The following is a 16,021-nucleotide window of genomic DNA, read 5'->3' as shown; positions in this document are numbered from 1 at the left end:
ACACCTCTTTCTGGGATTCTCTTTTAACCTCTCACATTTTAATTGTGCTGACACTACTATCTTTTTAATCATAAAAATGAAAATAACTTAAAAAAAGGACTAGAGCCTGCATGTGGTGTTAAACCAGATGTGGACCTTTCATCTTAACGCTGTAGCCTATTAATAAAGCAAAAGATGCATGCTGTTCTTTTTAGGTTTTGAAGCTATGATTGTATCTTTCTTTCTTTTTATAAAAGCACATAACAAGACAAACATCACTTAACAAATAAAGCCGTTGTCATTCAACAAGTTTCTGTAGAGTCGCTTTGGACACAAACTTGGTATAATATGATTTTAATAAATTCAAATTCTCTCATCTTTAAACAGGTAAGTATTTTTACTTAACCATTATGAGGAAAGGGGGTTGTGGTCTCATTCTAGAACATTCAGTGCTGCTTCTGTGCGCAATCCACTCTCCACACCACTAGAGGGCATTCACATGTCACTGCATCTAAATTGGCATCTGGGGACTTTGTAACCAGGTCATGTATACTCACAAAATTTTATTGTCTCTTGGCGTCTCTTTTCTTTATTTATTCAGACTTAAAAAAAAAAAAAGTCACTGTGGTGAATGTCAGCAAATCAAATTCTTATTATTTATTCTTGGAGATTCTTTGTATATAGATTTTGGACTAGTGATCTTGTCCAAAACGTGATCTTTGTTTATCCTGATCCAGTAAAATAACCATGGTAATATGTTTTACAATCATGAAATATATCTCTTATACACTACCCGTCAAAAGTTTGGACACACCTTCTCATTTGATGTTTTTTTATTTTTTTATTTTTACTACTTTGTACAATGTAGATACTGAAGACTTCAAATATATGAAGCAAGATATACATGGAATTATGTAGCAAAGAAAAAACTGATAAATAACTCAAAACTTGTGTTTTATATTTTAGATTCTTCAAAATAGCAGATGAGCACAATCAGTTGTGCTGTGCAGAAGTCAGGTTGGTGCACAGCTGACAGCCCTGTTTGACAGCTGTTATAATTCATATTATGGCAAGAACCAGTCAGCTAAGTAAAGACAAATGACAGTCCATCATTACTTTAAGAACTAAAGGTCAGTCAGTCTGGAAAATTGCTAAAACTTTGAGTGTGTCCCAAAGCGCAGTCGCAAAATCCATCAAGCGCTACGACAAAACTGGCTCACGTGAGCACCGCCCCAGGAAAGATCAAGAATCACCACCGCTGCTGTGGATAATTCATCTGAGTAACCAGTTTCAGAAATTGCAGCAACTCAGATTAGAGCCCAGATCAATGCCACTCAGAGTTCCAGTAGCACACACATCTCTGCATCAGCTGTTCAGAGGAGACTGCGTGAATCAGGCCTTTATGGTCTAATAGCCGCTAAGAAAACACTACTAAGGAAAAGCAACAAGCAGAAGAGAATTGTTTGGGCCAAGAAACACATAGACGAGTAGAAATCTGTGTTTTGGTCTGATGAGCCCTAGTTTGAGATCTTCGGTTCCACCTGCCGTGTCTTTGTGCGACACAGAAAAGGAAGGTGAACAGATGGTCTCTACATGCATGGTTCCCACCATAAAGAATGGAGGAGGTGTGATGGTGTGCGGGTGCTTTGCTGGTGACACTGTTGGGGATTTATTCAAAATTGAAGACAGATTGAACCAGCATGGCTACCAAAGCATCCTACAGCAACATGCCATCCCATCAGGTTTGCATTCAGTTGGACCGTCATGTATTATTCAACAGGACAACCTCCAGGCTGAGTAAGGGCTATTTGACCAAGAGGGAGCGTGATGGTCTGGCCTCCACAGTAACCTGACCTAAACCCGATCAGGATGGTTTGGGATGAGATGGACCGCAGAGTGAAGGCAGAAGGGCCAACAAATGCTCAGCATCTCTGGGAACTCCTAGAGGACTGTTGGAAAACCATGTCAGGTGACTACCTCATGAAGCTCATCGAGGGAATGGCAAGAGTGTGCAAAGCATTCTTCCATATGTGTTCATTCGTAGTTTTGATGCCTTCAGTGAGGATTTACAATGTAAATAGTCATAAAAATAAAGAAAAACCATTAAATGAGAAAGTGTGTCCAAACTTTTGACTGGTAGTGTGTTTGTCTGACAAGGATTTCAGCTGAACACATACAGGTTAGTATAAAAAGAAGTTGTGACTTCTTTGTGCCAAACTAAAGCATAGGGATTGATTAACTGCAGAACTGAATTCACTGAAAAAGTGAATCAGACGTTCCCATATAACTGCAATCACATCATCCAGATCAGAACTGTATACTGATCCCGGTTTTAATGTTTTGGCTAATTTAATGTTCATTTTAAAACAGGAGAATGTTGTGAAAATCTCTTCTTCCAGGATTAGAAAATCAGTCCTCAAAAGACATTTGAGTAAGAGGACAAACTGATTAAGTTAGAGAGTGAGAGCTGCCAGGGTGGACTGTTTCTGTGAAATATCTGATAATGAAGTGAGTGCTACACAGTGTAATCAATAATTTGTATGATAAATGACCATGCTGATACCGTGGAATGTTAGTTTTTTAGTATTTAAGTAATTTAAAACAGTTTTTATTATTCTTTAGTTACAGTAATTTGTTGATCTGTAAATATGTTACTCATTATTTGCTACATGGCATTTTATATTTTATCCAATAAAAACCACCAGCTTATTATTCCAACAGTAGTTCTATTAGAGTTACATGTTAAAATGTTGATATGAGCTTATCTAATATGACAAACAATAATGTTCTTATGAGTGATATCTGGTGACATTCCATATAAATGACTGTCATTATCTACACACAGTACAAAAACAAGGGCAGCTCTGTTTTCACAGTCCTGAAAAATCAGTTTCATCAGCCACTATCACCAAGCTCACCAATCAATACAGACACTTGGAGGCTTTTCACTGCAGGAATGTTATTTTCTTGGAAAGCAGAATAATCCTCTAAAGCATAGCAGTAAAATCACAGTCCTCCTGTAGTTCGACAGACTTATAAATAATTAATAAAACACTCACTAAATCTAATTCCGGTGCTTTTCCCCATATATCTCCTGCAAGTTCAGTGCTTGTCAACTGTGTGAAATTAGTTGTTTTAGTTGGCGTGGTCTTGGCTCAAAAGATATCATTCAGGTCACCAGAATCAGAAAATAATTAACTGAAAAAGATTGTAAAAATATAACCGTTTAATAGCTAACTGGCATTTGTAGAGGATATTTGAATAGGGTAAGGGGTTGGTAAGGGGTTAAAGGTTGAAAGTGATAAGAGGCACAGACAGAAAGACAGACAGCGAGGTTGCACAGCAGAGAAAGTTAGTCTGCTCTGTGTTCATCATGGATTTATCACGTGGGGCTCTGATCCTGTTCTCTCTAATATACTCAGGTGAGTCATTTCATTTGATTTAATGAAAGAGGAGAAAGGCATTTGTTGGAAGATGGCAACACAATGTCTGTTTAAGTACTTTAAAGGCCTAACTGAAACAAGATTGAACCCACTGGAATAAAAATACCTGCAAGATTCACTGGGGATTATTCACAGACTGCAGTAGTTCCCATTGGAATAAAAGTACTTTCTAAGCAAAATACTGATAGGCATTAACTGTTGAAACAAACATGTTGAAATCATCATGGGGTCCTTTTGTCCCTCTGTGGGGGGGTCACTCCCACTAGGTTTATATCTGGGACTCTCCACCATTTGACCTTAGAACTGAAGAAGCTTCTAGGATGAGAGGTGAAACGTCTTCAAGTAACTTAAAGAAGTCCAGACGCTTTTCTTTACAAGCTCCTTTGACTACGATGACCTGGATGACTGAGAACCTTCACAGACATGTTGAAACAGACTTTTTTCTCCCCAGACTTAAATATAAGGGACAGCTATCTCAAACTCCACGTGTGATTTAGATAAATTAAACACATCTAACAATGTTCTGATGTTATTCAGCAAAGTCTTCATTGAGAAAAATACCTCATCTTTTGTACGTTGCTGTTTCGTCATCGACTGCCCGTTCAGTCTGAGTATTTGTTCGGGTTGTTTGCTTTGGGCTCGCGTTTGTGTACTCTGTGTTTTACCCAGATGTGTCAAAAGGTTCACAAAGACGTACGTGTATTCTTACACGCAGTATAAGTATTCAAACTCAGTTCCTAGAAAAATGCAAGAATGAAGAATTGAAATAAGCCATTACCTAAATTGAGCAGTAAAATGAACATGACAGATAATCTGCACTTTATAAATGTACTTTATATTAGTTTGGATGACTTAATAATAATAACAACTAATCATTCACACAAAGTGACTATAAATAACCTGGTTTATTTTTTGAATTTTGTAATAAAATCTAGAGCTCTTTGCAATATGCTGACACTACATCAAAAGCTAGTATAGCTACAGGAACAGCAATTTAATTAACACTGAATGTGAACTGTGTTCTGAACTGTGAACATGAACACTGGCCAGGAGTCATTAAACTCTACAGTAACCTCAGTGACCTGTTGCTAATATGACCGTAAAGCAGCACAAACACTGCAACCTACATTTAATGTCCAAGCCAAGTATTTCCTAAATAGAATATAACTGAATTAACAATGAAAGCACTATTATGTTTATATTCTGAGAAAAAAGACTGCCTGAACTATAAGTCATTGCAGATTCATTACTTAAAATACTTAAAATAATAAAGTGTGTGGCCACAAAGTTTATTTAATTAAAGTATGTATTTACTGTGTGCTGATAGTTGTGTTTCTCTGTGCAGTGGCTGGTCAGGCTCCCGTCATCTCAGTGGAGCCACGAGCTGCTACTGTGCGCAAAGGAGAGTCTGTCAGTTTTAGGTGCAATGTAAAACTGACAGACTCTAACCCACGGCCACTCGAGGTACAGTGGAAAAAGGCCAACAACCAAGCATTACCAGGTCAGGACAGACAACATGTTAAAACAATCACTATTGTACAGCATTTGTAAGGTCTAACTTAAGTCTCCCTGTTTCCCTGTAGACAACATAAAAGTCGGTCCTGATGGGTCTGTGCTCACGGTTACTAGCGCTGTACCTGGAAACCACGGGCAGTACCGCTGTATGGTGTCCTCCGCTGCCGGCCGCAGCACCGCCAGCGTTATGCTGACCGTCAAATGTGAGCTTGTATTCAAAGTCCAGTTTTTCCCAACTGTGCAAAACCAGAAAGCGTGGGTTCCCTGGAAACACATTTTATATACAGATGTTTTCAATGACACATAACCCTGTAAAAATTTACTATAACTTTTGTTAATGAAGGGTAAATTAGTATTTAATGAAACTTTAGGAAAAAATTGATGTTAAAAATAAAATGTTTAGGGTTTCACTGAGTAAAAAGACCGGTGCTGGTGGTGAGATCAGACAGCGTTGGGACCCGACGCTGGAAACAGTAGCTATGGTAACCGCTATCTCCACAAATTCTCTCAAAGATACGCCATGATTTTCTTCCCAAATTAGTTTAAGCTCTGCTATTGAATTCTATGTAACATTATATTGAAATGTGGGCTGGTTCTTTTAAAGGAACCAAAGCAGAACTGGTTCTGCACTGACACCAACATCATATAGGAGCAAACTACGTATTACAGTGCTGTAGGCATACATAACCAACTGTTTGCTGTCAGTCTTTTGTAAAAAAGAAAAAAAGGGGAAAAAAGGCATATTTAGAGTTTTCAGTATGTGTAGTGTATCCCTTTCTTGCTTTTAGACGCACCTAAAGTACGACTAACGCCTTCGGGGCCGCTGAGAGTCAGGAAAGGTGAGGCCGTGTCGGTGGAATGCCGTGCCCAAGGCAGGCCAAATCCCACGCTGTCCTGGAAACGCCAAGGCTCCACCCTGAAGCTGGTTACCGCTGAAGAAAATGATGTCAACACCATCAAGGTGAAATACTAACTTGTGCTCAAGTTTTGGTTAAACTGATTTTCATATTTAGGATAGAAAAATAGTTCAAATGAATGAAAAAGAAAATGATATTCTGTTTTCTCAGTTTCCTGCGATACATCCAGATGACTCGGGAGTTTATATTTGCCTCGCTGAAAACACTGAGGGGATGACTGAGGCCAAAATTGAAATCATTGTCGAGAGGGAGCCCGGGTCGCCGGTAGCTTCAGTGACCCCTACTGAAATTACGGCAGTGGAGGGACATACAGTCACAATAGAGTGTCAGGCCAGTGGTAAGATGCCTATAATGCTCATATTTTAGATGACTCATAGTTCTGCTTCTCAGTTTTCATTCTGCCCTTCAAATCTGGTCTTCCCTTTTAGGTTCCCCTCCTCCTCTTATCACCTGGTCCAAGCTACGAGCTCCACTGCCATGGAAACACACAGTTAATGGTGGAGTTCTAACACTAACCAGCGTGGGGCGCCAAGACTCGGGACAATACATCTGTAATGCGACTAACATACATGGCTACAGTGAAGCTTACTCAGATATGGAGGTGGAGAGTGAGTGGACATAAGGATATTTAAACACAGATCCCACACATCCAGAGTCCTTGCCACTGCTCATGGTAAGCAAAATTGTATCTTTCTCCTCTCCACACAGCACCCCCATACACCACCATCCTACCCGATCAGGTGAGGCTCCAACCCGGAGATGCACTGCAGTTGCAATGCCTTGCCCACGGCACTCATCCCATTCAGTTCACATGGAGTCGGGTGGGCCGGCCCAGCCTGTCCCCCACAGCAGAGCTCACAAATGACGGAAAGCTCCTGATAGCCAAAGTTAAACAAAGCGACAGTGGAACATACAAATGTGTGGCCACAAACCACATTGGCTCCACTGAGGCTACAACCAGAGTGATCATAAGAGGTGAGCTGAGTTAAAGTGAGCGGTTTCATGATTACAAATGATCTCTTTCTTTTAGATTCTAATGCTATCTTGCTTTTTTTGTTTTGTTTGCAGCTTAAGAAAACCCAGCGTGTCTCGTTGGTAAACATCTATGCAGTGCTTACACCTTGTGCAAGAATGGATCGTAATGCTGTCGACGCTCTGGCGTTTAATTGAAAGAAACCAGAGAAAATAATTAATAGGTTCATCTACATTGATGTTTGATTAAGCAAATTACGCTGAGATTTAAACATTTGGCATTACTAGGCATGTTGGGTTAATTTTCATATTTTGCAGAAAATTTTTACTCCTACTATTGTTGTTGTCTCGTATCAGCTTTCAGGAAGCTTTTACTGGAACTCTGCATCGACTGACAGCTAACAGCATGTATGTGTGGGAGTTTTTTCTTCCACTGGAATGCATCTGCACACTGTCCTCCTCCCTTCTTGTCCTCTCCTTAGCTTACACTGTCAAAATGCAACGATACAAGATAGAAACGTTCCTGATCTAATGTACAAAACATTATAAAAGCCTTTGTTAAGAATCAAATCACTGTATACCATATTAAACAAAATTGTCTAATCTGTATTAGAAGAAATATTTTTTTTCTGAAGTGTACTTATATTAGGACTGTGCACGTTTTGAGCTATAATAATGCAATCATAAACAGTTAAACCACTCATTTGATATCCATGAGTTTAAAAATTGCTTGTAAAAATGACCGTGTAGACATTAGGGTGCCTTCTGAAGGGGAAAAACATACAAGACAACCACATGGGAGGAAATATATTTCAGATTCAGATCCACAAATGACAAAAAATACCAAAATGCACAGAAAAAATAGCTGAAAAACCCCCCAAAGTAAAATTACAACCTAGCAGCTGTGCAGCAGCCTGTTCACATCTGTGTGTTCCCAGACTCATACTATATGTAGTGTGGAAGAAATTTCATAAGTACCAAAGATGTCACCAATTCATAACCGACCAAATATGAAAAAAACATCTTCCATTACAGAGTTTAAACATTTAATAATGTTCAGTAACGTGTTTTTATTCCTTCATAGTATTACGAAGTCTGTCATGCGGTGTAGTAGGACTCAGGCGCAGAGCAGAGTTCAGGGGAAAACAACGTTTATTTACACAATCACCAGGTGCAGATATATACAGTGAGGGGAACGGGGGTCCTAGGTCCGAAAGGGAAGTCCGGGATTGGAGTCACACACATACTAGCTCTTCTTCTTTACAGTGGTTGAAACAACAGGTTAGTCACGGGTCCGGGGAAAACTGTGCACAGGAGAAAATAAGATTACACAGAGATCGCAGCAAGTTTACAAAGCTTAAGGATTCAAGGCAGAGGTTCACTAATGTGTCTAGCATAATCATCCAGCGGTGAGGCTGTCTGCGTCCCGGCCTTAAGAGTCCAACCCGTAATCAGAGCCTGACGAGATGCAGGTGTGTGCCAAGGGCGGGAGCCTGCAGTGAGCTCCGCCCTAGCGGGGAGGAGAGAGGAGAATGTACACCAAACACATGTGGCCTTTTGGAGCTGGCCGAGCAGACACGGGGACCATGACAAAGTAGGAGAGAGACGGACTTTTAACATTTTAAAACATGAAATGTCTTCACGTCATTATTTGTTCTTTGAGCCACTTGACCAGTGGCACAGATTTGTCATAGTTAGCATATGAATTCTCACGAGTCTGGGCCAAGAATGTGTTTTTGTAATGTCACACGGTCGTGACCTTTGCTTGGTGAATTCCCATCAGTTTAGTTTTGTGTCCAGATCTAAAGAGCTTCCCACAGTTGTTTCAGTGATGGCATGGTCATAAGTTTAAAAAGAATGAGCATGCAACTATATAAAAAAAATGCTCTCAGCAATGACAGCATGACTATTGCATCTCCTTTTTCTGGGACCTAAGAGGAAGTGACAATGTGCTTAATTTGGACATCACATGAACAGTGTTTTTTTTTTTTTTAATTCTAAAATTGCTCTTTTGTTACTTTAATTTTTGATATTAATATACAAAAAAGCAAAAACATAAATTTTCAACATGTGTTAGCAACATTTATGAAAAAAACATGCTCAGTTTCATATCTGAACATCTGTAATTGTGAGGAGCTGCATGTTGGGATAACTTGATTACTATTTTATTTTACCTATTGTCAATTACAAAATCAGTTCCTGAAAAAAAATCATTTGATCCTTTCAATTCAAATTAGTTTGTCACAGCACACTGAGCTTGTGTTAAAGTGTAATTGCAAGACCAACTGTAAATAGACCTTTGAGTCTGAACTCCTAAGTTTCTAAGTTGCCACGAGGTCATATTGTGTCATTGACTCCCTTGTGCATCATGGAGCATTTCCAGGGAAGCATATTTGTTTATGTGCTTTTTTTTGCATGTATTTCCCCTTTTGGAATGCTTGGCAGTTTTTTTCAGTATTCTGGAGTTTTGGGCTTGTTCGCCTTCATTTTGTATTTTCACTTGTGTATGTTTCAGCACTAATAGTGCGAGTTACAGAAGAAAGTGTTATAATAGCAGCACCTTGCTTTTAAAAAATTGTGAAACCCAAGGTTTTCACGTAAATCCCTAAACACAAGGTTTTCATGTCATCATTTTGGCATGAGATTGCCTTGTGACCATGGTATCACTTCCCAGTCACTTACTTGACCACAATGTGGTAGTATGTGGATTTACTGCACACATACATCTCCATTGGGGCAATTAAGAGCAACCTGAGGCCTCGCACCCTTAGCCAAAGGAGTGCCAGGTGACGCACTGCACTATCACAGTATTAATTTCTGTATGGCTACAAGAAGACAGCCTCATCATGGCAGCGCTTTGTGTACAGAAGGACTGCCACTCCCTCTTGAACAAAGTGCTGTGTGTTCAAACACATGTTGCAAAAGGATGCATCAGTGGTTGCGCTGTTATAAAAACGTTAAAGCAGCTCTTGCGTAATGAGGTGTTAGGTTGACATTTAGGTTTTGCAGCTGCAGCACAAGGTTGAGCAGTGAGCTACCATTTCCAAAACTGTTGCCAGAATCAACTCTTTATCTGCTGCATGCAATTGTGGGTTCCCTCGTAAAAACGCCCAGCCTCTGTGGCGTATACCCCGATAGTGATAGTTTCTCTCCTGATCTTTACAAGCTTCTTCAAAGCTGGGGAGGAAACATCTGCCCTCTATCACCTCATTCCGCCCCCTCACTTCACAGAGAGGCCAAGAGAGGGAATAAGAAGAAGACAAAATAAAAGCAATAAACATGATAGCTGAGGAAGACTTTTCCCCTCAAATGCAGGCTGATAAAGATTCATTTAGGTGGAAAAGAGGAGAAGACATCTTTAGTGAAATAGTGCAAACTCTGATAGTGCAAACTCTCTATTAAATCTTATCCCTCTCTTTCTCTGTATGTCTTTGTATACATGTTAAATAGACATAGACACATGTTACGTAATGGATCCTGATATAAACAGAGAAGTTCATAGGGCTCCAGCTGACGTCCCACCAAAGTGATGTGCGCACACATTCAAACAGAGAGTTTGTCACAATTTAAGAAGCATCATATTGGTTTACATTCGAGGAGGCTTGGACAGGCGTCCTACGTCTATCCTGGACCACACATTGCTTATGCTAGTCTTAAGAGGTGAGTAGAGGATAAAACAAAAAGGATATAGCAGTGCACACAGAGAAGAAAACACACCCAAATATTAGTTTTCCTTTCAACAGTGAGAAATGTGACTGGTTTTGGATAGAGAAATGTAATCTTCCAGCTGTAAATCCCTCTCATTCAGGAAGGAACCTATGACGAGAGAGGAAATAATAGGTGGAAAAGGGGTGCCTGGCAAGTTTGTTGTTAGGGTTTCCCTCCGGTGAACCTGGATAAGCTGTAAAGTGGCTGCAGTTAGCAGGAAAGGGAAAAAAAATAGACAAAAAACATTTTCTTTAGGGCATAGGAAGGCCAACTAATGTTGCGATAATGAATGGAGTTCCTGTACAGTGTTGGCTCCAGAGCTAGGATGAATACCAGAGCGCAGACTAACAAACGCTGTCTGATCTCACTTAGTGTCAATAAGACATTCCTGTTTGTACAACAGGATGTTACAACAATATACTGTGTATGCTAATCTCACTAAATCATCTTGTATAAATGAACTGAAATGTTTTCTGAGGAAAAATCAGTAATCCCTGTAGAGAGACTAGTCCTGTAAACTGCATAATAATTCTTTTTTTTCTGATCCAGATGAATGATATATGAATTTGTTGAGTTGTTCGATGTGTGATCCATTATATTTTTACCTGCTCAGGTTGTGTTTTATTGACCTAGGTGTTCCAACAGTAAAGCTGTAAAAACACGAGTGCGTGTGTTGTTGACTATCACCATGTTAGCACTTGCAGAAGCATGAAAAGTGTTGCTCTGCCTGTGCAGGAAATGTCAAGTTGTCTTGATAGTAATGCTTATCAGAAGCAAATTAAATGAGGTCTGATCAAGTAATGATTATATCAGTGACTGTGTTATTTAATTTGAAAAGGCAATTGGTAAACACCATCACCATCTAAAATATCTCTACACAGTAGTAGAGATGGAAATTAATAAGAATTTAGTGACTCTGATTCCATTATAAAAATTACTTATAGATTCAACATCTTAGCAATTCTCTTATAGTCTCACTGGTTTCTGCTTTGACAGTCACCACCATTGCTAAGCAGCATATCAAAAACATTACATTTGTACAAAATGATTGCATGCTGTGTTGATGTTTGTGCATGTTGCTGGTGTTTAGTTTGTAAACAGATTCAGCAACCTGACTGGAACTAATTAGTGGGATCAACAGGCAAGCAGACTAACAATTCCAAGGAAATGGACTACTGGGAACCAGTTCTCTACAAGAACTAGTTCTTGATTACCATCCCTACACAGCAGTTTAATCCAACCAATTTAGAAAAGGTACTAAAACATTTAAAGGATAGGAGCAGGTCATCTACTGATCAGAAGGTTGGTGGGTCAATCCCTGGATGCTTCAGTCTGCATGCCAAAAAATCCATGAGCAAGATAATAAAACCATGAGTCCTGAGTTGAGTGTGAATTTTGAATAGAAAACAATCAGATATTTTAAAAAAGTGTTTGAATGAATGAATGTGTGTGAAAGGTTGAATGAGACACATTGTATAAAGTAAAGTGACATGCTTGGAAGTCTGTGGTAGTGAGTGCCATCTGCTTTGCTGTTGTCTGCTGGGGAACAGAAGGGAACATCATCAGTGCCAGAAATGCCAGCAGGATCAACAAACTAATCCACATGACTGGAACCACCACTGGTCAGAATTTTGAGGCATTTGTGAGGGACAGGAGGTGAGGGACAGTATGTCACAAACTGCTCTCCATCAGGGAGCACCCAGCTCACCCGCTCCAGCCCACACTACTGAGGTGGCGGAGCTCCTTCTCCCTCAGACTAATTCAAGCCTGCTTCAGGAAATCAATCCTTCTGTTCACTCCTTCCATTATCCACCTGTCAGAGAACAAAAACACCAGTCAGGCACATGATTCCCCACGTATTTCTGTATTCTCTCTGTCACAGTATAAGGCCCGTACTGTGCAACTGTGGCCTATTTACTTTAATTTTGTTGTTAATTTGTTGCTTATTAAAGTAGAAAAGTGGCATATAAGAACCAGTCCATTTACTATTGTAATTTCCAAGCCAAAAGTAGCCTTTTTTGGTAGATCTGTTGACTTGTTGGGGCTCATAGTGTGCAGAAATCATTATTTAGCAAATTTAAGTTATGTATGTTAAAGTCCTCTCAGTGAATAACTAGGTGAATGAAGCCTAGAGAACACATACTCTACTAAACTTTTTTAATGTTATGTAATGTTTTGGTTTTCTCTCACGGATCTTATCAGCTTTGGTTTCAAGAGGAGGCGATCGTTTGTAGGGATAAAGGTTTTAACGAACAGGCTGTACAGTAACTGCAAAGGACTATAAAGTGCAATCCTGTTACTCTGAATAATGACTAATAGTTTAATTTGCATCCCAATTTGCATGTGCCCTGTCTCTATCCACACTTCTCAGCTTTTAGCGCTTCCTGTTCTCGGTTTTAGAAGTGTTTTTACATTTCAGTCACCCCACATTCAGACTTAAGACCGACAAGACCTACGTGCACATCTCTGAGATCTGCTTTAATCGTTTTACTAGTAAAGCAAATAGCATGGATGGTTGTTAATGTTTGACCAAGATGTGATTCCACTCTGTTTAATCATAAAGAGTAAAAATTTAGTCATCCAGTTTACTTAGTCAAGGAAAAGACTTCAGTAAATACTGTGCAGCAACACAGAAAACACGTCTGTATTAGTTGAACGAAGATGAATTAAAATCCGTCTTTTCAACTAGATTATATTTGTCGAAGAGATTTAACACTATGGCAACCATAGGTGGGTGTAACACAAAATGAGACCGCTGTTGTCAGCAGCAGCCAGCAGTGGTTTAAATTAAAGCACAACCAGCTCCTTGCGGCTGCGCTTTAAAGTTGGCGCTGGTGCTCTTTGCTCCGTAAATACGAACCGGTGTCAAGGCAACCCGTGATCACGACCTTTGCGTCTTCATTTGAAACTCTAACCACATAAAAGGTCTTCTCAATCGCATCAAATTTGACAACACTTCGTTCTGCATAGCAATAACTTGGCTAAACCGTTGCGTGTGCAGTGGGAGATCGAACACAAACATTACTGCAGAACCTTTACCACAACAGTGTGTATATTTGTGTGCGTATGTGTCAGTATACCTTGCCTCCTTTCACTTGCGTCTGTGGCGCTTAAAGGAAACCACAGATGTGAAAAAAAGTTGGTGCACTTCTGGTTAAAAATACACGGTATAAAAGCAAAAGAAGCGGAGGCACACAGAATGATGGTCACAGTCAGTGTGAAACAACGTGTACGGTACATTACATGCTTTCATACTTGCACTTGTCCAATTCAGCAACATTCAAGTAAACAAGTTTGTGTCTAAGACAGAAATAACCCTTTTTAAAATCACTACAAAGCACTTTGTAAATTACTCTGATTATTGAGTGTAATGCAACACTAAAATAAAATCAGAACTGAATGGAATCTGCTATTTTCTTTGCAATCACTGTTACAGCTATTATCAGAATATCTACCATTAAAGTAATGGCTATGGACTGAACTATCATCTACAATACTGACACGTGAAAAAACAAGTTTATTTGCCCATAACAGGTAACGTTACAGTATTTAAACCAAACTTTTTACAATATGTAACAATTTGCACAGTCTGATAAGCTCTAAAGTTAAAGCTCACATTAGCTTGAACTATTCTTGACTTTACTCAGGTTTCATGCAGCGGTGCTTTTTTGGCAGCTGCCTTTTTCACAAGAGGTTGCCACAGTGGGTAACTTTGCATGTTTGATGTGGCTTATGCGTTATTTTTTTTTACGCCTGATGCCCTTTCTGGCACATTGTTAGCTGAGCACTACAATATGGAACGACTTTTTAAAAACCATACTACTATAAGCTTCATAAACAGAAGACAAACTAGACACACTTGGTCTAAAGGTAGTGTGGACTGGTGGGAAATAAAAAAAGAAGGGATATATGTCTCAGGATGTAAACAGCAACTGCAGCTATATGATTATGATCTGTTTGGTCTGTTTCAATATGGAAAGATCCCGTGTGTGCTTGCATCTGTGTGTGTCTGTGTGTGTGAGTAAGTGGACGCCGTTATAAAATTTCCACAGGAAACTTTCCACCACACCACTGTGATGTAAGACTCGAGCAGCTTCTACTTTCAGACTGGATGGCAGTGAATTCTGTTTTGACCCCCAAATGCCCGCTGATGCTTTCTTTTATTTAAAATTTGTTATCAGCATATATGATTTGTTTCAGAGATATGTTTTTAAAATACAACTCTCCCATCATCATGAGTGAGCTGCCAAAGCTTTCAAACCCCTAACTTAAGATACTTATGATACTTTCTATTTTTCAGTTATAGCGACCGCAGACCAAATTGCAAGCTTCAGGATTTCCTGACAAAATTTTAATGAATTAAAACTATATTTTCATATTCATCTGCCTGCTTATCTAGATTTCTCTGTCAGTAAACCACAATTGCTAAGTTTATGCAGTTGTCATGGAGATGACCAAATTCTTCTTAAGGTTTTGGTTCTCAAAAACCAGAGGGTGATGTCGCAATGGCTACTTCAGTCTTTCACATACATCTATGCACATATCCTTCATAAAGGCAAATACAATTTTATATTTAAAATAAAGTTTAGATAACATCTTCTATTTATTGCTCATGTTGCACTTTGGTTTTCTTTCACAATCAAGCTGTTAATTAATCAATCATTTAAACATGACAAAAGGCTATTAAAGCTGCTCTGATCAAATTACTCTGGCTTAATATTAAAGGGTTACACATTCCCAAAGCTTCCTTCATTGCTACAAGAAATGTTAGCTTCCTTTAGCTAGTGCTTTGGGGATTTTGGTTCTAATCACTTTGCAAAATTTGTCACCCAAGTTTTACACCTACTCACCAAATGTGAGAGAGCTCCCTCTTCTCATTTCTTAAATTGCACCACCTTGATTGTAAATCCTTTTTTCCCCTCTCCTCACCTCCCAGCAGAGGTGAGAAAGACACGAGGAGTGAAGAGTTGAGACAACAGCAATTTAACAAAATAGGATATTCTCACTCTTGAGCTGTCATTTCAAAGCAATGTTAATTGTATATAACAAGCGGCACAGCTGTATTATATAATCTCAAAAGCCAAACAACCCCATTCTGTAACGCTTGTATTGTATCCAGTCACTCTTCTCAGTAGATACAACCCTGCTTCCTTATGTTCCCTCTTTTCCCATGTGTGACTTCTATCCTGAAATTAAAATTTTGAATTTCTGTGTCTGTTTTCCTTTGCTTGTGTTCTCTATACTACTTTTTTGGACATGAACTTCATCCCTCTGATTGGGATTTCCAAATGGTGAAAAATCCATCCATCTTCTTCCGCTTACCTTGTCAGATGCCCGATCTCTTGCTCCTTCTCCCGTCACTTGTAAACAAGACCCCGAGATACTTAAACTCTTCCACTTGGGGCAAGAACTCGTCTCTGGGACACTCCACCCTGAGGACCATGGCCTTGTAGGTGCTGATTCTCATTCCCACCGCTTCACACTCGG

The 16,021-nt window shown here is 39.4% G+C and overlaps 1 protein-coding gene across 1 annotated transcript; it reads left to right on the top strand.

Moving 5' to 3' along the window:
* The first annotated feature begins 3,330 nt into the window (after positions 1-3,330).
* On the top strand, positions 3,331-7,411 carry sid4 (secreted immunoglobulin domain 4). Its single transcript, XM_082537803.1, has 8 exons — positions 3,331-3,401; positions 4,768-4,923; positions 5,006-5,140; positions 5,726-5,898; positions 6,005-6,191; positions 6,283-6,462; positions 6,563-6,829; positions 6,923-7,411. The coding sequence occupies exons 1-8, from the start codon at positions 3,353-3,355 to the stop codon at positions 6,925-6,927; spliced, it is 1,152 nt and encodes a 383-aa protein (XP_082393929.1). The 5' UTR covers positions 3,331-3,352; the 3' UTR covers positions 6,928-7,411.
* The last annotated feature ends 8,610 nt before the right edge of the window (positions 7,412-16,021 follow it).

Source organism: Aulonocara stuartgranti, assembly GCF_965226115.1.
Source record: "Aulonocara stuartgranti genome assembly, chromosome: 6".
NCBI classification, from domain to species: domain Eukaryota; kingdom Metazoa; phylum Chordata; class Actinopteri; order Cichliformes; family Cichlidae; genus Aulonocara; species Aulonocara stuartgranti.
The sequence above is the reverse complement of the archived record's forward strand: the minus strand, read 5'-3'. Positions and strand labels throughout refer to the sequence as shown.

Coding starts and splice junctions, on each gene's coding strand:
- sid4 (XM_082537803.1), top strand. CDS start 3,353: ATGGATTTATCACGTGGGGCTCTGATCCTGTTCTCTCTAATATACTCA. Junction 4,924..5,005: donor CAACAACCAAGCATTACCAG/GTCAGGACAGAC, acceptor GTTTCCCTGTAG/ACAACATAAAAGTCGGTCCT. Junction 6,463..6,562: donor CTCAGATATGGAGGTGGAGA/GTGAGTGGACAT, acceptor CTCTCCACACAG/CACCCCCATACACCACCATC.